At 32.1% G+C, this 25,809-nt stretch overlaps 1 protein-coding gene across 31 annotated transcripts in view; it reads right to left on the bottom strand.

Annotated features, from left to right (window-relative positions):
* The window catches only part of LOC148624830 (muscleblind-like protein 1), a 134,068-nt gene that overhangs the window by 25,359 nt on the left and 82,900 nt on the right, over positions 1-25,809 (bottom strand). The window contains exon 1 of one of the 31 annotated variants that reach the window (XM_088567795.1): positions 1,709-2,070. The exons of the other annotated variants lie outside the window; for them this stretch is intronic. Coding sequence (XP_088423921.1) covers positions 1,709-1,714 — 6 coding nt within the window. The 5' untranslated portion in view covers positions 1,715-2,070. Of the gene's footprint in view, positions 1-1,708; positions 2,071-25,809 lie in introns of those variants that run through there. 31 annotated transcript variants of the gene reach the window in all.

The raw sequence follows: 25,809 nt of genomic DNA on the forward strand, positions 1-25,809 counted from the left end.
CTGTCTTTAATATCTAACTAGAATAATAGATCATTATCAGATTTAGCAAACAAAGGACTGTCAATTTGTCACCTTTATGAGTGAATTTTACAACCCTTACATAAAAGTCTAAATCACAAATGTAAAAGTTTCTGGAGACTTACAGAAGGACCTATGCCAAAGCTTCAATATTTACTTTAATCCCAGATATTACCATTACAAAATGTTATCTGATAAGATAAATATCTTTAGATAATAAAAAAAAACTTGAGGGACCCCTACATTTCACATAAGACTACAGTTTATGAGGTATCCTACATGTCTAGTTAGAAGGTCACAAGAACTCAATATTTTAACTTCAATCAAGTAAAAAAATTAAGAACCTTTACTGGGTGTGGTCCATATGCACCTTTAGGTTAATATCAGACAGAGTGACTAATTTATTGATCGCAAAGGGCAAAACTTAGCAAGAATTTAAAAATGAGGATGTCTCATAATGAGAACAATGTTAATTATCACCAAACCAGAAATGTTCCTATGATACATCTACTTAAAACTAAGAATTGTAGAGTTCCTTAACAACAGAGTCAAGATTGAAGTCAACCACAGACGAAACTAACAGTGTTTGCCTTCACTAACTTGCCATTTCATACCCTTATTTACATAAAATGATTAATGTTTCAGATACTATACAAAAACATGACCTCGACTAAAATTTTTATCTCTTAATCTCACCGAAGTAAGAACCCATAAAGAAAACAGAGATAGCGTTTGCTATAGTTACAAATCTAGATGTTGGTATTTAGACTGACCATTACATAGCTGTAATCTCATGTCTCCAACGATAGTTTTATCACCATGAAATTTGGTATTGTGTTGCTGATTAAGGGTACATGTAACAGATTGCTGTTTCACATAGGATAAGAGGGAAATTATTCAAATAAATCCAATGTGTTTTTGTTCAAGTAACCTTAGCAAATTTTGAAACTTCAGTATCAATATTATATTGAATCTATTGTTTTTAACATCAATCTGATAAGTAAGTATTCAGTTTGTATCTAAATTAAACTGTCATAGTTAAAAGTTTTCCTGATGAAAGCAAATTCATTAATTTGAAAATGAACAGACAAATACTAAGCCAAGAAAATGAAGACAAAAACAACAGTCAGCAAGAAAAGCAGTAAGAAACTTTAATTTAGTCTGAGAAGGCAATAATATATCATTTTCAATCAATGTCATCAACATTTTTTTTTTTCATGACAATCATATGAATCCAATTTATTTCTACAGTTGTCTTCCTTACTACATTATGGCAAGTTCAAACGTAATACCATATTGGGAAATTGATCTCCCAACTTTTCACCATTTGAAGTTGCAAGAAAAATGATGACCATTTCATCATGACTTAAAGATATTCTAAAAGCTTCTGTGTATCAGTAGTCAATGTATACTGATCTAAAATATCAGTCAATTGTCAGAAATCACCTTTAAGCAAATTTCAACAAGAAGTCATTTTGCTATACAAGTGACAGTTCACCTTCTCTTAGTTGTAAAAAGCTAGTTAAAGCCATATAAACAACTGACAAGTGAACAGTGTTTACTCCATAAATTAATACTCTTAATAAAGTATCATCAGGTGAAAACAGAGAAGGCAGCCATATGGTGAAGAATTCAACTTCAACACTCTGATCAAACATCAAAGCCATAAAAAAGCATAATTCTATATTACCTCCATTGTGTTAAATAAAGATTCTTTTGTTTACACTGCTGAATAAAAACAATTAGTCCATTTGTGGAAAAGAAATATTATCCTTAATTTCCTTCAGCTAGCTAAAACACTGCGTAATTCACAACTGAATTTGGCGAGCTAATACTCGAATTGCTTGGTCGGTATAAAACTGTGGGTAATGATATCTTGACCTGTGTTTAAACACTCAAATATGGTCATTGTTTAACGAACTGATAAGAAACTTGGCAAGCTACTTGTTCAAATAATGTCCTATCTCTACTAAAAGACCAGTTACAATTTGAACTTCGACCTTATCCACATATTACAATCAATTTCATTATAAATATTATCAGACCAGAATCTTGTCTAAATACAAAAATTATATAGAAATGTTGATTGATTGAAAATACAAGATAGAATAGTTGTGTTAGGATTGCAGACCTTTTGAATAAGGTTTTTTTGTCAAGTTGTATAGTCAAGGTGTTTATCTGGTGCCAAATTAATCAAGTTATTAATTAATATGTTTGACACAGCACATAGTTAACTCTATTCAATTGGTGCCAAGGGTTTTAATTGAGTATTGTGTCTTGTTTGATCATAAAATTTTATATTGAGACCCTAGTATACATCAATTTAACCCTAAAGTTTAAATAGAGATTTATCATGTAGATAATTGTTATGCAGCTTTAAAAAATGAAGGAAAAACTAAAGGGGATGATCTAAATAAGAACAGATACTAGTTGCCATGACAACAACAGCAACTTCCTGCTTTATCATTTTTTTCCTAAACTACAGTTTAAGGAATTAAAAAAATCATAAAATATGCCTATTTGTCTGAAGACATTGGTCAATTATCTGTATTCTAAATGTAAGCATTAAGCAAACTAACTGACATCTTAGAAGTAATTTTTTTCCACAATATTTCAACCTTGAATTTCTTTATGCTTTAATTCAACAAACATCAAACGAATATAACATTGAGATTGTTCACAAATTGAATTTCTTAAACTGCTTACGCAATCTTCAAAGAGACCAACATTAAGCAAGTATTGCATAATTTCAATCAAGTCTAATTATTTATAATTGAACTTCCATAATGAGATTTAGAAACCTACTCCTGTAACTCCAATGAAATATGAACACGGAAATCACTCATATCAGCTATACCTCCAATATAAAGCTGATCTTATTAATCAAATGGCGGAATGGCATTTACAATAGTACCAGTGTTATATTGGTTGACCTCAGCGGAATTGACAGAATTGCTTTTTATCGGTTGATGGGCCTGCAGATCGGAATATCGTCTAGACGATATGCAAATACTGCATCATTTTCTTTTTCCTAATATCAGCAAATAACACCTTAACAATATTGTTTGCTTTGAGATTAATGTAGCTTTTCCAGGAATTTGTCGATTGCAATTTCCTGATGGAATTGACGTTACATGCAGGGCAATAGACTTTATCCATTAGATTGTTTTTAACAGAGGTGATTGAAATCAATGCAGTCTATTTCTTCTGTCAATACCACATATTACAGACTTAATACATGTTTCCAATGGTAGAGCAATGATAGGGAACAGCTCAGTCATGTAGACAAAGTGCATTATACCGAATCTAATGCATTTTTCGCGCTGCAGATTGATTAAAAAAAAAAGAGAATCTTTTCAGTAAGCCTGAGACAAATTTCAGATATTCCAACACTAATGCGTGTTTCTAGCGGCATTTCTAATGAAAAGGCACAGTTCAGTCGACTAGAGATGAGATAGGTTTTTCCAAAGCTACACTTACATATAAAGCACATGTTACGTAATTCAGGCAAATTGGTTGCATAATGCCGCAATACTGTTAAATATCTCAATTTGTAATGCTTCCATATTGGACATAAATCATTTTGATAGCTGTTTGCATAGACAATTGCATCTGCTGAAGGATTAGAGGGCAGCATAAATCAACTTTTCTCTAAGACTGAGCCTAAATGAATGTATCAAACAAGAGCAACAAAACCATATAAAATTAATCACAGTGTACAGCCATTTGAAGGAAAGTCTAGCGTATCATTTAATACACCAAGGTGGACAGCAGGAGGGGATGGAATAGGTATAGTTAACTGGTATAGTTTTTTTTTTTTTTTTTTTTTTTTTAAATCAATGAAACCAATAGACTCACTTGTCTTAATTGAGGGGTGTAGTCTATGAGCAGACATGGAATTTACTTCAAAGAGGTATGGCTTGTGGTAGGACAGACAAAAAATTCTGGTGGAAGCATTTATTGGGTATGCACAGTAAAGGGTTTATTCAAGCCTAATGGGTATTCTAATATTTCATAGCAGTTTTCAAAAGAACAGTTTGTCCCTAGAGTTCATTACAGTTTTGTAACTGTTTAACCTGTACTAAATAAAACATTCTAATGTTTAAGGATTTGTAAACTGCTGACAAATGTAATTTTCGAAATATCTCTCATTCCAACATGTATCATACTACAAAATAAGAGGCTCCCAGGAGCCTGAATCACTCACCTTGTTGAATTTTGCCTTTCAAAAGCAATAAATTAAACAAGAAGTTGTCCAACAATTTTGACTCAAGAAGTCTTTGGTAGGACTTATCACAAGATCTTTTCAACAATTGAAAGTTTCTTTTAATCTATCACAGTTTTCAAGATATTGACTGAAAACTATTAAAAAAAAAAGTCATTTTTCCCCTTTCAAGAGCAATAACTCTTACAAAGAGTTTGAAGACATTTGTAGTCTTAATAATATGGATCATTTCAGCTACTGAAAGAATTTGGATAAACCTAACGGTTTTGGAGATATATGTGCAAAACTACTGTCTGACACCTATGTTCTATTCTTAGTAACGGCGGCCATGTTTTTTGACGAATCAAAAATCCCCACATCAGTTCTATGCAGTATACCCCAAGGAACGTTCATACCAAGTTTGGTTTCAATTGGCCAAGTAGTGTCAGAGAAGATTTTTGAAAGAAATAACATTAAAAATAGTTAAAATCGTTGAAAAAGGGCAATATCTCCAATATGGCTTAATGGATTAAAACCAAAATTTGACCAGAGATAGATCTCATCATGCTAAACACTTTTAGCCATGTCCGATTTCAGCTAAACATAACGGTTTACAAGATATATGTGAAAATCTACTGTCTGACCCCTATGTTCTTTTTTTAGTAATGGCGGCCATGTTTTTCGACGAATCAAAAATCCCCACATCAGTTCTATGCAGTATACCCCAAGGAACATTCATACCAAGTTTGGTTTCAACTGGCCAAGTAGTGTCAGAGGAGAAGATTTTTGAAAGAAATAACATTAAAAATAGCAAAAATGGTTGAAAAAGGGCAATTACTCCAACATGGCTTACGTATTAAAAACAAAATATGACCAGAGATAGATCTTATCATACTGAACACTTTTACCTGTGTCAGAATACATCTAAACTTGACGGTTTAGGAGATATATGTGAAAAAACTACTGTCTGACCCCTATGTTCTATTTTTAGTAACGGCAGCCATGTTTCTCGACCAATCAATAATCCCCATACCAGTTCTATGCAGGATACCCCAAGGAACATTCATACCAAGTTTGGTTCTAATTAGTCAAACAGTTTCAGAGGAAAAGAGTTTTGTATAATTGTTAACAACGATGATGACAGACACCAAGTAATGGCAATAGCTCACATGGCCTTTGGCAAGGTGAGCTAAACAAAACCCCATATGTTATAATTATTAACCATAATTACAGAAATTTTAAAGATAAAATTCACCAAACATGAATCATGTTTCAATATAACAGTAAGTATTTATAAGTAAAAACATGTTACATTATAGATTAGCATACCAAAAATATTTGAAACAGCTGTTGATGTTAATGAAATTTGTATTGTACATTCTGAGGTGTTATTCATTCACAGACCATACTTGACATTGAGATCCTATGAACAAGCATTTTCCAAGGACATGTTATTAGTAACTGTGACACTAAATTAATTTTGAGAATAGCAGTTTATGTGTAATATTGACAATTGCAATGATGTATGCAATGTTGCACAGAAATTATGATCGTGACAAGAATTTTAACTTAGCTCACAGGCTTAGGAAAGTCTTTACATAGTCTAACTACACATCAGTGACATTTCATTTCGTAAGATTTATGGCAGAAAAACAGTCATAATTAGAATAGGAAAGCATCATTTGGAATGAAACGATATAATTTAACAGTTCAAAAACATCTAACAATTTCAAAACAAAAAAGGTATTTAAATTGAAATCAAGGGAAATTAGAATTCTAATAATATCTAAAACTTCAAGGTAGAAAATATTACAGCAAAGGAAAGTCTTTTAAAGTGAAAGAGCGGCTTAGCCTACATAGATTTGCAGTGATTTTGTGTGAGAATTGCAAATTGCAAAGCTTGAAAAATAAGGCTTCCAAAATCATTCTGCTAATGGTACGATGATTGTAGAAATTCTGCACAAAATTTACTTCAATAAATAATACTGAAAATCCACATCCACTGTTCTGCTAACTGACAGCATGGAGGCAAATTACTCACACATGTAAACAACATTCATACACATTTTTAGTTAATTACATATATGATTTTAAAGTACACATTCTCAGCTTTATTTTGACTACTTTTAATCATAATACACACAAATAATGCACTTACAATGCATAAGTCTAGGTTCAGTGTGTTTTGGTACTACATAGGGGGGTGCCATTTGACACGGAATTGGTTAGTGAGACCTAATGAATAACAGAGTTATCTTCCTTTCATCACTAAATTTTTAAATTTCCCAGTGAATAGCTTTAGAAGGTCATGGCATTTGATAAAGTAAATAGTAAGGAAGTTCATTTTTTGTTAAAAGTGTGATTAAATAATTAAACCAGTATTTTATAAGGCTATCTCACTTATGAATCAACAGCAGTAATAGTGATGAACAAAAAATTGTAAAACTTGGGATTATTGAATACCTATAAAAGTTTGATGAAATTCTAAGATTCAAAGAATATCTTTTATTAGATGGCGCCTGGGCCAGACTAATCACACGAATTTACACCAAATCAATACAGGCCAATGCACCCTATTAATAGAAACGATACAATGCAAAAGACGTGGATGCCCAGATAAGGCAGAATTACGTAACCCAATCAGTTCGCTTCAGTGACAATGAAGCAAGACGATGGGAAATGCATCTACAGATTAGGAGTTTTATTGAACAGTGAAATCAGGGAGCATTTAGATGACTTTCTCGAGACCATCAATCACAGATATCTTATTTAGTAATCTAAATGCATTTTCAACAAGGAAGCAAACTCATTTAAATCTGTTCAACAGGGCTGTTTTTCAAATTTACAAGGATTGTGTTTTTTGCTCTTTATTTTTATTTTTTTTTTAAGATCTATGCATAGCAGCTGGTTTTTCAACAAACCAATGGAAACAGAGAAAGAAACGGAAGAAAACAGATATATTGCAGTTATGTCCTTTATATCTACATGTACTTCCTTGCTGTTTTTCTTAGGCCATTAAGTTTAGAAGTTTAATAAGTAAAGAACATTGAGGAAAATGAGAGAAAATAATAATGTTGATAGGTCATAAAACTGTCAATGGAGGAAACAGTTCAATGTAAGTGTAGATCTTCGAGTGACACAAATTAAGTATTAGAACATATATTTTATCATTCCAACAACCAGTAAATAGCTGCTCTAAAGGCACATGATATACCTATCCCCAAACCATTTCTGAGGTGTTTAAGTCCCACATCCTATAAATTAAAAAAAAAAGAAGAAAAATCCATAAATAACTAAAATTAAAAGGGAGCTTTTGTTCATGATGACCATCATTGTAACTTATCATAATTGAAATCTATAAAAGCATTTAAAAAAGCAATATTTTAAGACTAGAAATGACCAAGTTCTTACAATACCATAAGTTTATATTTAAATCCACTATGTTCTAAATATCCCTATCAAAATACCATAAAGAAGTCATTCTATTCATGATCCAATCCCATATTTTACTATGCATAATGCAGTAATGTAATTTGTCAAAGAAGAAAGACTTGGCTGACAAATTACGTAATCTCATTTCCCGCCGCAGATAACTTCATTTGAGCTCTGTACTTCAATTATTCATTCTATAAACAAGATGACTTATATTGGTTTTGTAAAAAGCCTGTCACTAAGATATGGATAATTTCACTCAACAGGTTACCCCACACAAACTCTAAAATAAGCCAGTCTACTGTTTTTTAAGACCATCAAATACCCAGCATGTAATTTTAATTATATCTTCTCAATTGGAAAGTGTTAAAGTCATGAAGCTTTTATTCTTTACTGTAACATGATCTTTCCCATAGATGAAAATTGAACTAGCATCCTTTATGAAATTCATATTTATCTTAGAGTTATCTCTCTTTGAACACGTTGCAACTAATAGATATATTAAATAGGTCTGAATCCACGGTAAAAACTTTCCTTTAAAAAATTATCTTGATATAAAGCCTTGTACTAAAAAAAACCCTTGCCACTGTTATAAATTTTAATTACACTCCATGCAATACAATAAAGTGCCATTAATTTAGACTAAAACCCATTAAAATACACATCACACATAATACAAGGCATTTAGTCCATAAAAAAGGCCTAACATGTGATTCATCAATTTCCATAAACCACAAATATAAAAGCAGTTAAAAGTTAACAACATGGCAGAATTTTTCATAAACATGGCTTCAGTACAATCTTTATATGAAAGGTAAAGTCCAAAAATTGATATATAATATAATTTCTAAGCTTGAAAATATAAGACAGGACGAGTTACACAGTGAAACATGTCTAAATCAAGACACTTTATTGAAATATCTTTAAATCAGCTTGAATGTATTTTGAACGTTGACAAACCAAACCAAGTCTAAAAGTGATTGGGTTTAAACTTTAGGAGACCATACAATATTAAAAAGAATATTTATTATGTCCATCTTACATGAAACACCCACTTATAATGGCCACTCCAGTCAATGTTAGGGAATTAATTTCCTAATGATAAAAATAGTAATGTATTTATAATGATTAATAGTGGTCACTTTATATACATTCATAGTCCCATGGACAACACCAGTAATTAGTTGTGGATGACAATATTGTGTTTTATTGTAATTTCCCTATAGAATGAATTAGAACTTTTAATTTACTAATGGTAGTGTATGAAGGTTTCAATGAATGAAGCACTACTATACCAAACCCATTTATGGCTATACTAAGGGCTATTTGAGTAAAACGATAAAGATCTTGTTACAGCATGTTTACCTCCCCCTTTTTTTTTATGAAAAAATACTTAAGAATAAAAGGATGTAAAAAAAATATATAAATAAAACCCTGATTTTTTTTTTATTTTGGTCTGGCAACATTCTTTGAAATCCTGGAAGATAAATGACAACAAGCCCAAAAAATGACCAGAACATATGTGTCTTAAAATTATACAGTTCCAATAATTACTTCATTCTAAGAAATAAGAAACATAGAGATATCAAGATAAAAAATACCAATAACTTCTTTCATATAAAACTACTGATATCTAACCTGACTCTGTTCAGAAAAATTATCCTCCTTCATTTCCACCCTATCCATCATATTATCTACAGATCAAAACACAATTATGCTACTTAACCTTGAAATGACCTTGGTGGCAAAACATTAATGAAGGGACAATTAATGGACTAACTTTGTAATAATTGTTTCTTGGTAAGATGTACTTGTCTTAAGACGATGTCAAATTCATACAGGAATCTACATGACAGAGAGCATTAGGGAAAATAGGCATTGATTGGTAATGTTAATAAAAACCAACTGATATTTTATATTTTAGAAACCAATACCACTATGAATGGAAAGAAACAAAATAGCTTGATCTTTCTCCTAAATCAGTATGGTCTAAAATCTTACTTTTATCCTACAGTTCTGATGCATATTTGACATCATTGCACTTATTGGAGCCAAGTCAGACTGACCCTCACTAGAATCTTAAAATTTTGTTCCCAGTGGAACCAGTGTTAAGTGATATAAACTGAGAACTATTATGGAAGGTCTAAACTTCTGAAAACATATCTAATGAAGTACTGAAAATGATTTAATTATTGTGTGAATAAATTGTTGTAATTTTTGCATTTTAGTTATAAATGCAATTTTAGTTTTTGTAGTATTGAGAACAAATCCAGTATCAGTGAGTTTTAATTTTACATAATGAAAGTTTTTATCATTGCTCTTCAAGTAAATTGCATATGTTGCATGATTAAAAACATCCAAATAATTTCTGAATCTACAGTCAATGCAAAGTGTTGAAATTAAGGAATTATTTTTATCAGTTTATTTAGCCATAAAGTACATGTCAAATGCTACTAAAAAACAAAAAGTTTAGTAAAGTACCTTCTCCCGTTCATCCATGGCATATGACAGATTATCACTGTAAATAGGCATCAATCTCAATTGAGGAAGAAATATAAGATCTGACAGTTACCAGTGAGCAGTAGTATCTATCTTATCTTGTCATATCAGCTATACTTACACAATTATATGCAGCATGAAAGTGCACAATGGACTACCAGAGTTGATGAAGAAAATGGTATTAGAAACCTTTTCACGAAGTTAATGGACTACTTGATTACCTGAACAAGAATATTGGAATGCCAGCCAACAGGTCTTTTAACATAAGAAAAATTAGTATAAGGAAGTCCTACAGGATTTCTGGGAATGTAAAATGGAATGAAAATTAACTAAACAAAATTATTTTTTTTAAAGTATCACATATAACCACTATCAGTAGCAGAATTATGTTACGAAACTGATGACCTATTGGTCCTGCACAACCAAGCATGTAATTACCTGTATAACTAGAGGACTTTGGTGTGGGAGGGGTATGAACTCATTCATCAATATCCAGATTTAGTTCAGCTACCTTGATAAATGTGGGACTAGTTGACCAGTCAATGACCGCTTTCCACAAAGAAACCAAGAGTGTTATTGAACAATACACCTACATTGCTTCTAGCACAATTTCACCAATATTTAGGCAAAAAAAAAAAAAAAAAAAAAAAAAAAATGTGTGTGTTTACAGTCACATGACTGACCCTCATTTTATCACTGCAACCTTAACTTTTTTTGTCAGCAATTTTCTGAAATTCCTGAAATTCCCGCCTTTTCTGTCACCGGTACCGGTATTTATCGTATTAAACAACAATGGTGGCCTCCAGTGCCAGCACTGCAAGCAATTTAAAAAGATAACAAGCTGATAGAAAAAGCATGTGCACCATTGCAGTGTCTTCTGTTTCTCTCTATATAGCTAATTAGTCAAGAAACTTCAATTAAACTCCCTGCTCCCCCCCTCCCCCAAATAAATTTGACCTACCAACCCTATTTTTTTTTTCGACATGTGACAGTAACCACACATACTTTTTTTTTGGGCCTTAACAAAATTGATAGGTATTTGTAGAAGATTATACTGTACTGATCATGTACTTTGAATAATCACAAATATAGCATTAAATTAAAAGAGAAATGGCTCATTTTCATTTCAGTCAAGTTAGAATACATAGTGCAGTTACCTTTCATTGTGAACTTCATTAAGACATAACTAAGATGAAACACACAGACATACAGACTGTGATGCTACCAACAACATTGTCACAATGCATTGGTAGCAATATCATCTAGTCGATTCCCAAATGATAGCAACAACTCCCAATTAGCACAATATCATAAATATCATTTCAGGATTTTGACAATTCTTATCACATCAAATCTACAAATTACCGCTTGATGAACCTCACTGATGAACTTCTAAAAGTGTAAACCAAAATTTCAGCATGTATGTTCATTAGAATAATTGCTTTTAGCAATCTAATCAGAGTGTATGACAGACAAGACTCGTGATCAATGCCGATAAGCACATCAACTGTTTGTCAGCTACCAATTCCCTCCCTACATAACAATGCTGTGAACCTGGATACCTGTCAAAAATTTCTATTTTGCAACTTGGAACCATATAAAATATTTTTATGGTGTACAGGTATGCTTGTTACATGATTTATTTTTTTATACAGAATTCTTTCAGTTTCTATATTGGTCTGATGTTTCTAATATTAACATAAAGCAGCCATATATAAAACACAATTACTTGAGTACTCTTTGAAATGGCTGTATGTAATTTTCAAGATAAAATCAAAATTACTTGGTGGTACAATCTGTTAGTGATTATGTATTTTTTTTCCAATGAAGAGATGTACCTTCATAGAATAACTTTTGAAATGTGAATGGCATTGATAGTAAAAGATAAACAAAACATTATTGATTTGAGTGAGGATCAGGATATTAGGTGAAAACAACTAGATTGTTTAAAAAAAAATTCATAAAAAAAAGTATTAAAAAATAAACCTTTAGTTAAGACACAGAAATTAATCATACACTTCACTCAAAATTTGGGAATGGATCAGATGCACCCATAGGGTCCATAAATGTGAACAAGCATCTGAAACTAAGCTTTCCTCAAAGCACTACCAGTTAGTCTGCACCAGTCAAGCACAATCACCACAATTCAGAAGGGATATGCTGTTGAAGCCAAATTCAGTATCACACAAGGTGCTGCTTACATCAAGTTTGATTTGACACTGTAGAAACTAAGTCGGTGATTGACTATACAAGTAACTCAAATAGTTTTATGTGCGACCAGTATATGACTATGATTTGACTGACTGTACTGCCATACTTAATTACTTATCTTGCATTATAATCATTAGCTTTTAAACTCATTCATTACCTAATGTATTCCTACTGTATTTAAAAGCTATTAAGATCTCTCCTAATCTAATTAGATCCAATATGCAGTGCAGAAAGGTTGAGATATAAAAACAATGCATTAGATATGCAGAATGAATTAAGTAATTCTTAAATAACTCCATCAATGAGATGAAAAAGCCTTTGATATGAAGTTTGCACAGGAAGAGAACAGACACCACAAAAAAGAAATATGCAGGGGAATTAGTCAGAATAGTTTCTTCTCTTTAGTTTTTAATTAAGTAATTTGGCCACTTACCAAACCTTCCCCTTGTCTAACAAGACTTTTACAACAGATTTCACTTCTTCAAAATGGAGCTAACATTGTTAGTAAAATAGCTACCAGACAATGACCTTGAGGTCACACTAAGGTCATAACCTTAATTGACTAACCATTTCCTAGACATAAACTAATCAAAATAAACATATATCCATTTCTCCTGTGTTTAAGCTGTCAATCATAGCTAAAACAATGGCAATGATTAAACCATGCCATGAAACATAATGCTGGAGAGTTGGAATGGATACTTCAAAGAGCATGTGCATTCCTAAGTTTTTTTTTGTGAAATAAATCATGCAATATTACTGAACACTAAGCAACCTATGATAAACTACTTGCGATTAATCATCAATAAATGAATCTGAGTCTCAGACATGGATACAAGAACTTCTTTAGCTCTGCAGGAGTACAAAAAATATGAAGTACTATTTTGTGCTTTATCCCAAATTACATAATGAAAACTTATGCACATGGCAAGATTGATCACTGTTGGGCATTTAAAGCCATCATTAATCACACATAAATTACCTGCACAACTACTTGCACTCAACATTACAGGTGCCTTACATGTTACAGGTGTTCAATATGCAACACACCTGGATGTGTATTGCATGAGTTATGTAAACAATATGCACCCCAGTTACAACTTAATTAACATTTTGCGATTCCACAAGAATCATTTGGCTTTGCCAAATACCTCAGTATCTTTAATAAAAAAGTTGGTGTGAACCCTGAGGACACTTTGCTGACATATGATGGAGACTTGACATTTATTTTACAACTACATTTAGGTAGTGCTTAGTTCTAAAAGTAGAAAAGATGATGCAGTTTTCAGATATTGTTGCACAGAAAAATAATAGAACTTGTGACCTGAAACCAATGTTGGTTAAAATACCAAAACTTCACAACTGATGTGCATGTTTATCCAATAAGCTTCAAGGTTTACTGAATTAAATATTACAGAGGACAACTTGTTATCCAACAAGATTTCTTTTCAAGGTGAAATAACTGTTGTGTGTTGTGATCAAAAATATATGCGGTTGAGAGAAGGAAAGCCGTCAATATTTTTAATTCCCCAATAAAGAAAGAAAAAAACAAAAACAAAAAAAAAAAAGCAAATATGTTTCCCTGTACATTACCATGGTAAACACATTTGACATAGGACCTTAGGTCACACTTGACAAGTGAAATTGATCACTTATTACACCTTTAGTTATAGGTTCAGTGACTTTATACCAGAGAAATACACCAATACTTCTATCTAAATGGTATAATATATCAAACAGATGCAAATTATCAGGGTTTATATTCGAACTTGATAGAAAAAGTGATCAATTGGTCAGATTCTATTGAAACTTTATACAACAATGAATAATTTGCTGATACTGGAGATGCCCCTATATCCTGTAATGGTATATTCAGCATTAAAACATGTTAGTTAGGGCTTTTGGGTCAAATTCCAGAAATTTTCTCTTGCACTCTGTTTACAATACGAGTTTATTCTTAGAAATATGTAATGTTAAGAGTAGTCTTTAAAGTAATTATACATAGAAATACTTTTGTTCTTGAGGAGAGGAGAAAACATGAAAAGAGCTATTGCCCTTAATATATTGGGTAAGTCATGAAGAGGTCAAGCAAAGCATGGATAAAAAATAAAGGAATTCTGGATAGTAATATATCCAAAAATCAAAATTATTAACAGTAAGGTTTCATTTAGAATGACAAACAAGATGTAATTGAAGAACAGTTCATCTAATAAAAAGTTCAAATACAGCAGGCAAGGTGAAATGTGTGTAAATCAACAAATACTGAAAAAAAAAAATGGACCTGCTTCAATGGTTTCACCTATCAAATGACTGGCAATGACATGTTCAGATTGTACTCCATTAGTACTCCCTTAAGTACATTTATAACATAAGTGTTTTAGCTGTGCTTAAAATTACTCAAGAGGCAAAATTACCTTAGTGAAAACATAGCCATAACAGAACAGCATAATGATGTACATTTTAGGGTGAGGATCACTTCATTCCTAATGTTTCAGGTTTTTTTTATTATTATAAATCCTCAACATGTACCTCATTATTCCTGACCTTCATTTCAGTAGTAATGACCTTGTAAAAAAATAACTAGGACAACATCCCTGACATTCCGGTTCATGTCAATCTATTTTTTACTGTCATGATCAATAATTTGAAAATGCCAAAAACATATGTCATCCTGCTTTATTAACTCACATTAACCTTGACTTTCTGTGGATTAGCTAGGTCATCCCAAGATAGGAATACACATACAATCATGCATACTTCAATGTGTGCAAGAGGCTAAATGACATTCCTCTTTGGCAGGCCCTAATTTTTGGAGTGACTCGTTCATGACTGGAATAGTTAAGGTCCATATTGGTAAAGAACGTTTCAGAATAATAGCTGTTGGATAAAAATCAAATATTTACGTTATATCCAGAAAATTGATAAAAATGTAAGAGAAAGTCATTTACGTCTAATCCAAATTGTCCGCAAAAACAGACTAATATTCAATATTATCTCATCATACAGTAATGGTTTCCCCTTTAAAAATCAAAACAAGCTGTCCTGAACTTTTGAAACATATATAATCCATAAAAATCATTCCCTGAAGCCATAAACTAAGCTATGATAAGAACGGATCAGGTGTTTCAGATATATCTATCAGCAGATAGGCTTCTAAGGTGGAAAAAACACACAAGATTTATAGTTGAACTTTTGAATACTGTTACATAACTTAATAGATAGTGGAATATGAGTTATCAGAGCTTGAGTCATAGCTGTTATCAGAAGAATGGTTAAAAATTAGTATTATATGTCTTGTCAAGCATCAGCTTGGCCAGGAAAAAATAAATGTGTAAAAAAACAGGTATTAAGTTTGTAAATTAGATAGCTGAAGATACAAATTTTATTTTGGCAATAAAAATCAATTTTCTTGTAGCTTTTTAATTATGTCGAGTCATCTAGCATCAGTGATTGAAACTTTAGAGTTGTTTAGGCCTAGTTTCTTTAAAATCTCAAATTGATATTTTTCTTCAATTCCAAATTATCTGAGTGGTTGATTGTTGAGTTCTGGAAGAAATAAAGTAAAGCCTGAAGTTTATAAAATTAGACCAAAATAATGTAGTCTTAATGCTTAATTCAATTTACCATTTGCTCCTTGATTATGTTCCTATACACACTGCATTTTCTGCCTTCAAGCATTCACATATTTACTTTATAACACTAAATGCACTGAACTAATTATGAACCAAGAACACGACTTACTTGTTGAGTCCTCAATGTATGTCAATATCCCCCATACTGGGTGAAGAATGTAGAGAAAAATTATCATGAAACAGTATGAATAAATCAATAAATAATTCTACGATAAAAGACTATACTCAATATTCAATATGTTTATAATCAAATCATATGGCAAAGAGTCTTACTTTGATAATATTACCAAAGAATTTATGGTTTATCAAAACTCATCAGAATTCTCTCTAGACAATAAAACCTCACTTAGAACTAAAAATAAAAGAACTTTATCTTTGAAAAGTTAAATTTGTTTGAATTGAGAAGAATGTTCACCTGTAGTAAAAAATTTCTCATTTTTTTCCATTGAAAGAATGCGAATGTGTAGCCAAACCAACTTTAAGTTTGAAACATTTGCCATGTGCTCTTAATTATTTTGATAAATATTTGTACATTACCAAAAGGTCTCCATCAAGAACCAATTATTAGTTTAAAATGCAGCAAGCATAAAATGTACTATTATGTTTTTATCACTGGCTATTATACATATTATCTGCAGATATTCTAAAACATGTGATAGGCCAATTGGATGGATGTAGAATAGCTGGATTTGGGTCACAAGGCTAGTCTATGTTTTAGAGTATGCCTATTACAAGTGATAAATTGAAATGAGACATCAATGTCTACAAGACAATGACTGTAAATACTGATGAAGAAAACAACATCCATTAGACAAGACTGTACATAAGAATGAAGCAACAAATACCATGATACAATGAATCAGCAATTTCAATGGTTGTTGAAGGTGGTATTACAGTATAATAATTTGGTTATTTTTGGGGCCTTATTTTTAGTTCTTACATTTATTGTGTAGAACTCAGATGTGATTGATTGTTGTAAATAGATTTCTAAGCATTTAACACTAGATGCTGAATTATGATTTAATTGAAAATGTCCCTTTTTGTGACATTACCACAAAAGACACCTTTTTTTAACACCTTTCTTTACCACAAAAACTTGAGGAAGCTAACCATTAAAAAAAAACACTGACAGCACCAAAACTAAACATTAATTACAAATAATATTAATGGCCTTCTAAAAAAGCTCTAATAATAAATAGACTCTAACAACTTTAAGGTCTAAAACACAAATTGATATGGCTTCCAAATGCAATTAACATGCAAAACAAGCATTCAATTACGTAATGGTATGAACTTAAAGCTGTGAAGAAAATACTGCCTTGGGGGAAGTGGAAATCCACATAAATTTTCCTTAAGCAGTCAAGTAGTCTAGCTAATCAAATATTATGTTAGGCAATTCATTTAAGAGATGTCAAGCCCAGTTATATTACTCACAAATAGGCTTCAGAAAATGAAGATAGGATAAATTTTCTAATGCATTGTTTTTTGTTTTATAAATGAAGATATTGACCAAATTCCCTAAAGGAGGAAAAACACCTTACAGATGGAAAAGGAAGAAAAACATGTAGTCATTACATTAGTATGTAGGATAAAAGCATAACTAATATAATAAAAATGTCAACTCACAAAGAAAATATCCCCCTGGTTCATATGAGAGTTAAATGATAACCCTAAAGTTGGCTTATCTCCCCTTCCACATAATTATATTCCACGTGTATTATCTTTAAACAATCCTAATTTCGGGGATTTGATACATCGCATCTACCCCAAAGAACTTCAGATAAAGGATACTACAAACACTGTGAAGTCAGCCTCATAACTAGACCTAAACTTAGAAATTGATGGTAAAGAAAAACTATCGACCAAACTTTACAACAAACGTGACGACTTTTCATCAGTGGCAACATCCCTTCAGCACCTGCGTATGGAGTGTTCATATCACAACTCATATGTTATGCCAGAGCTTGCCGAAACTACGCTGACTTTTTGTATCGCGCTAGCAAACTCTAACAAATAGGCTTCTGGAACAGGGTTACGTTGCTACCAGATTGAAGTCATCACTACAGAAGTTTTATGGTCGTCATCATGAACTCGTGGATCGTTATGGTGTATCCATCTGCACCATGGAAACTGATTTATTCAATGGGCCATAGTTTTCCTTTCCTCGTTTGTTTACCCCGGACATGACTTTTTATGAGCAACTCGGTGAGTGTTTCTAAAAAAGCAGAGGACGCTTACCCTAACGCTGCACCTGGTTCATGCTCCCAGTTTTTAGTGGAGTCTGAGTTGCTCATTTGCTTTTGTTACTTTGTATGTATGATTTTTAGTTACTTCATGTTCTTTGTTGTGTGTCGGTTTTCCATGACTGGTCTTTGTCCCTGGATAACATTCTTTTGATTACTGCTATAACCTTGGTTCCCTTGATTACTCCTTCATGCACATCAACATATAATACCAGACCTTTGCATAAAATATCATCAAAATCCCTTCAGTGGTTCAGGAGTTGTGCTTACTAGAAATGTGGACAAACCAATAGATGGACAGTCAGGGTAATCCCTATACACCCCCAATTTTTATTAGTGGATGCAAAAAAAGAAGGACGATATCTCTGAAACCATGACAGGAAAGACTGTAGCATCCACACAATACAAGAGCCCTTATATTTCTCATTATTAGGTAACATTTGTCTGCACTCAACCCCTGACCAAAACAAAACTATCAAACTAAAACAGCTTAACCCAATGCTTATGAAATAGTTTGTTTTATATCCTAATACCGATTTGATTTCTAAAAATCGAAATGAACCTCTGCCCCTTCATAATGCAAGTTATGTAAAGCCTGTACCATCTTGAAGTAGATTACAACCATTTACAATGTAAATCTGTTTTTTATTGTGGTGACAGTTGGTCAAGGACAACTTTCTAGACAAAAGAAAGAAATAGCTTGAAATTCATATAAATTTATGCAAATATTGTCAAGTATAGTTATAAAAATGATTACTTACATTAAAGTATGCTAGATATTGTTGAAATGAAAATTCTTGAGGAGAGAGTTAATTTAACAAATGCAGTTTTGGCTACCTCATGAAATTGGAATAACAATGTAAAGAGAAGCAAAATCTGGACATTTACACTCTGCCTTTATTAATTCTCATTATATTATATTATTGAAGTCAGTTTGATCCTTCACCAAAGATATAATTCAATTATCATTTTATGTTGGAGAACATCAAACTATAAATGTTTAATTCAACATGTTTTTTTTTTAATTTGCTTTAAATTGAATTCAATGCTATTTTTATTTTGAAAACAAGACAAAAAAATAAAAACCTGCCCAATAACATCATACACAAATTCAGTAAAAGGAATCACATTAATTGTTAGTGAAAAGAGGTAAATAATGACTTCTTTTCTATACATCTTCTGATGCAAGACTTTTCATGCAAAATTCATACCAAGTGGAATATAAGTGCTGCATTAGTGACAGTGCATCTCCAACAAAGCAATAGATATGAGATCAATAAATAATGATTAAGTTTGTGGCTTTTCATTCAGACATAACCCTTATATTTTCTATACATTATCTGAAGCAAGACCCTTCATGCAAAATTTCTTGCTATGGGGATCTGAAAAGTTGCATTAGTGCTGATGCACCATTGTTGATGCAACAAATCACAAGATCAATACCTCATAATGAAAAATTGTAGTTAACTTTTACAAATTCAACTTTGACATTACACATACGTTTTTCATTAGGAAATCCGTAACCTGGAAATAGAGAGCCTTTGTTCACGGCTTACAACTTGTTAACACGGTTAACCACTTAATCAACATGTTTCCAGCATCAACTTCCTACAGCATTAGACGAACATCGATTTATTCCATCCATTACAAAAAGAAACAATAAATTTTGCAACCTGATGTGAACTGCATCAATCTCCATTTAGTTCTTTTAAGACAGTATTTTCTTTTGTCTTTTATATCAGAGTTCAACCTAGTTCAATCTTCCTATGACAGCATTTCTAATGACATTATGTTCCTTTAATTATAAATGAAACCCTGGTAACACAATGGATGTATCCGATTACATCTTCAGCAATATTTGTTTTTAGTCATTTCATTTTTTGGTACTCTGCTCAAACAAGTATTTGGGTTTAAAAAGAAATCAATTTTGTCTAGTATTAGTACTGTAGTCTAAGGAATCATCTGATGTTGTTCTGGTCAATGACCATTCTTCTAGAGAATCAAAGATCCTGTTTGAAGGGGATGGAGTTCAAAGAGTGGCGATCTGAGGTCTGGGACTCTTAGTTTCTTTCCAAGGAAATTTTATTTACCCAAGTCCTAAATCTTCAATCCTTTTAACTGACAATTTATTATGGATTTGATTTTTTTCCAAATTAGCGCATTAAAACATAGAAAAGTCCAGGACCTCTGAATCTTTACTTGAAAGTAAATTTGAACCCCTGAGGGAATTCAGGACCATAGTCCCAATACTTTTACCTATGGTCTTGGCATTTTGTTTAACAAAAGTCCCAATCACCCTTCAAACTGACCATTTATATAATATGAAATAAATATATTAAAATGAAATAAAAGCCAATAGAATTTAGAAAAGGTCCTCCTTCATTTTGATCCAAAACCATCCAGCCACTTTCCAATTCCATCCAGGGAGATCTTCGAGAATAATTTATATATTGAAAATATAAGGAAAATTTTCTCATGGATGAAACATCAAGGTATACTAAAATAATAACCATGAATGAGTAGCACAAGAAAGTATTTATAAAACATAAGCACTACTATCTAACATTTTAAAACACAATGTAAGACATCCTTCCTACTGTGTAAGTCAAATTACTGTACTATGTTTGATTCTGTTTTTGATACATGGAAAAATGCTTCGTCTCCCCATTAGAAACAGAAATTGACATTAGTGGGTAAATCATATGTTTATTTCTCAAATGGAATCCTAGTGAGATGACATAACAATATGTTATGTTCTGCATCCCCTGGCACTGATATGTAGAAACCTCATAGAAACCCACGGTTATGTCATTTATTCATCAATTTGACCTGATTGGGTGAGACAGATCACACATCAAAATTCTTGTTACTGCATCATGGCATCCTGCCATTTCATGCTTCTCCCACCATTCCTCTCTATGATCTATGGGATATAGATCTGAAATGATGATAGACTGATGGAATAATATAAGTATAAAGTTATGCCTTTGACAGTGACTTGTTGAAAATAGGTTTCCTAGACAAAGACCTCTTTTTAGATGACATTTTCATGATATTTTTAGTGCTTTACTTACAGTAAATCGGCAATTTTGATTTATCAGGAGATTTCATAGCACCAACTCTACTCAAACTTAATTCACATTAGTACTGACTTCCTTATTTCTGAGGGTTGAAGATCACATTCAATGCATCACTCCCTATAACAATTAAGTTGTCAGGACAAAATCACTAACTGAACACCTGAAGGTAAATGGGCAGTCAAAACAAGAATACTTGTCTAAAAGTGAATACCTAAAGATAAACAGACAGTCAAGGCAAGGCTACCTGTCTATAACTGAACAAATGAAGGTAAATAGACAGCCAAGGCAATACATCCTGTCTATAACTGAACAAATAAAGATTAATAGACAGCCAAGGCAACACATCATGTCTATAGCTGAACTCCTGGAGGTAAATAGGCAGTCAAGGCAACACAACCTTCTATAACTGAACAAATAAAGGTAAACAGACAGCCAAGGCAACACATCCTGTCTATAACTGAAAACCTGGAGGTAAGTAGGCAGTCTAGGCAACACATCCATGTCTGTCAAAATTTGTACAATTTAAATGAAAAAAAGACCAAAATGTTATACCTATCTGTACTGAGATTTTACTGCCTTTGCTTACAAACTAAATAACTGTCTGGGGGTTATAAAATGAAATGTATAAACAAATGTGTCAATAGCTGGAATACAATAGAATAAAAAATTTGAAAAATTATTATTGCCTGAATCAAAATGCAATGACTTGAGAGTTAAAATGGTGAAGTTGCAACTTGTCACTCCCTAAGGTGAACTTTATATTTTCAAAAACAATGATATTTTCATGCTAACTAAATATATCAGTGCCTCCTTGAGCTTGAATTTTGCAAAGGTGTGTTTGAATCATCTTTACCAATAGATATGAAACTGTATCATGGTCTTGTAAGAGATATGTCAATTAAAGGAAGGTATTTATCAAAATGTTGGAAATTTCTAATCAGTCATCGTGCCACTACTTCTCATTATTATGGGTATACAAGATACGATATCAAACCTTTAAGGAATTTTATCAGCAATGTCCTTACAACTTTCTCTCACTGATAACCCTGCCTTTCTAAGAATCAAATTGATGAAGTAATAGGATTATGAAAAATTGATTCCAGCATTCTTAAAATCTAAAATCAAGTGATAAAATTATGCAACTGCACATGGTTGCTAGGGTAACAGACAAAAAAAAATCCTCGTAATTTAAAACCTTCAGTAACAAAATGCAGAAGGAATTCCCATTGTCAAATTACATTTGCAAGACGATGAAAATTAATTCAAAAGGCACGGCAAAACAAATGCTTGATTACAGGAGAAACTACAGAATTACATAAGAAACCAGCAGAGGCATAATTTGCAAACAAGAAACTCAGAAAATGAGATTTCCAATGAATTGAAAACCTGAAATTAAACCTTCACTGTCTGGTGCATCATTAGAATTGCTTTGATTTGAACCAAGGAAAATTATACATTTCCAATTTTCTTCTGGTGAACAATAATTGCATTATCTGTAGCTACTATCCACAGTGTTTGTGACTGAAATATTTGGAGGAGAAATGACAGAAAAGTCGCTAAAGACAATAATTACACATATTGTCTCCTTGATAGCCATCTTTGGGTATAGATTTCAACAGTCTCATTGTTTTAGAAATCTACAAGTTTTCAAATGAATTGGATTTCTTGATTTCCAACTTCATTGTTAAATAAAAACACCCAATATTTCATGAAGTTCTGTCACAGTAAAACTTTATTTGGGCTAAAGGAACTAACTTAGTCATTAGAAAAATGCCTATAATTTTCAGACATTCCAGTGACAAAAATAAACCATGTGAAAAAATTCTAAAATTAAATGTCTGAAGTTAACTACATATTTGAAACTAAAAAGAACAAATGTGTCAAAAAGTCAAAAAATCTATTGAATATACATTGCATTCAGTCTGCTAATCTTTTGAGTTTGGGCACTCAACTGGAGTTATCTGCCCTTGAAACCAGCCAAGTGTGGCCCTCTTATCAGGACAAGATTGTTATTTTCACACCAGTTGCTCTAAATCTAAGTAGTGTCTTAAGAATAGTACACTGTGCTTTAAAATTTCAAGGATACAAGACTTCTGGAATCACATAATGATATTTTCATGCATGGAATATGATTAACGGGATTTTTTTTTAAAGAAAAATTTCAAGGGAGATAATTAGATTGATGAACAATCAAATCTTAATAAATTCAAGCCAATATCAAAACAACGAAGACAGTTTTCTAAAGAAAAACACGACAAGTGATTTAAATCTTGGCAGCTTTCAACTGTTAATCTTTAAACTCATGATGAAACCAATTTTTAAGTAAATTTGATACTGTGAAGAACAATCATCCTTTATACTCAATGAGAAATCATTATACCATAAGAGGCTACCTGATTGAGTCAAAAACTTCCTACTACAGATAAAAAGCTTCAGATAACAAAAGATAAACGATACTTGATTTGACCATTTTCCACCTTAAAATTCAACTTGTGAATTCTCAAAATGTTTTGTGATAACTTGGCCATATATGACAATTCTTACCACTAAATTCAACTTTGTTAACTGTGAAGTTGTTTACAGATAAACTGTTGCAAGTTAGGGTAGAGAAAAATGATTAAGGTTAAAATTACCAATGTCTTCAATCTGATGTACTTTAAGCATCTATTCATAGGCATAAAGAGAATATCTGAGGGGTGGGTGGCGATGGTGGTGGGAAAATACAGTTTTGCATTACCCTCTTTAAAAACAAGAAAGGAACCAAGATTTTTTCATTAAAATCATCCACAAAAAATTTGAGTATTATTTATCTGATGTTTAAGCCCACAAGTAAATGTATCCCATCCTCTTTCAAAAATGGAGATGCTCTAAATTAAGGCTAACAATAATTTTCAATTTCTCACATTGAACTTAACATAAGTAGTTCTCCATGGAAATATATGTCTTGATGCATACACTAATGAATTTGAATTAATGAAACAACTCTAAAAATGCAAAGTGTGCAGTTTAATGTCACATCTGTATTCTGAGGCAATATAAAACACAAAGATAATGTATATATTTAGTATTTAAGTGTCATGTGCTCCATTTCGTTGAACCTGCTGATCACAAACATCAAATACCCTACAGTGGAAAATTGAAATTCTGCATTTAATTTTCTCATGAAATCATGAAATATTGATAAACTGCATTAGTTAATTCTCTATTTCATGATATAGTGGGTGTGTCTCTCTAAAACCATTGTACAGCAACAAATAAGACATGGATGAAAGGCTTTTCAATCTGAAAAAGCCTTTAGCTTAGTATTTTTTCCAAAAACAACATGAAGTTGTCATGTTAGGTATACTCCAATATGTAAATCAACCAAAATATTCATTGAAAGCCACATACCACATGTTAAACCAAACCATAGAGCAGGTTCCAAGATTTTTGTGACAAAATTTTCCCTACCATTCCATATACATGTAGTGAAAATACCCCATCAGAACAGGAAGTTGATTTAGGACAACACCAAGGTATTCCCTATATATGTAAAATCACATACCAAATTTTAAATCAATCCATATATCTGGGTAGGAAACTCACTCAAATTCTAGCCAGTCGTGAATACAATTTTTCAATATATTTACTATATGGCTATATAAATTTTTGCTACAATTAGCCAGCCCTGCCAAAAAATAGCCAGTCTCAGGCTGGCGGGCAGGCTACTATTTCTAATTCTGCATACATTGGAAATTTCAGATGAATGGAATGATGGACAGAATAACAAACAAATGGATGAACAATGCAATTCCAAAATACTTCCTACTAGTATAATTTTCAGGTTTCAATTGCAGGTGGGTTGGTGGGTGAGAGTATAGATAAATATGCCCCTCCCCAAAGAGACACACCATGTTTCTATTTTTCAAACTAAGATGCAACAAAAGTATTTATTGTGTGTATTCAGAAAATAAACTTAACTTGGTTTTCATTTACATTGTGTATGATTATCATTTATAAATGTACAAAACCTTAAAGTTTGGTAAGGCCACACAAAATTATTCAAAGAAAAACCACCAAAAAAAAACAGTAATTAATCATTAACTGAGAGCAGAAATCAACATCTAGTATGTCTAGTTCTTAGAAACACCAAAGCAATGGCTAATAATAATAAACTCTTGCAACAGGCACTCTCTTTTTGAAGCATCCAATATGTTTTAGCGAGCACTGCATTGATTACTAACAAGGAAGCCAGGATGAAGTACCAATACTTATTAGGAGGAAGCAAGGGCATTCTCATTAAGCCTGCACTTGAAACAGAAAATAAAAAATACTTCCTAACGCAACTGTGCTAATACAAAAATATGTCAAGCTTCAGCGGGAACTATTTCCCCCTCGTGTTGTTAATTCAAATAGTCTTCAATGTTTCAGTTTCCTTATAGCATTAAAATCCTAATCTTCCATTTCCTAAGAAAAAGCTCTTTCTTTATTAACTTCTATTCAAAATTAAA

Source organism: Perna viridis, chromosome 2, assembly GCF_037379345.1.
Source record: "Perna viridis isolate PV_CMFRI_1.1 ecotype Kerala chromosome 2, ASM3737934v1, whole genome shotgun sequence".
Lineage (NCBI taxonomy): Eukaryota > Metazoa > Mollusca > Bivalvia > Mytilida > Mytilidae > Perna > Perna viridis.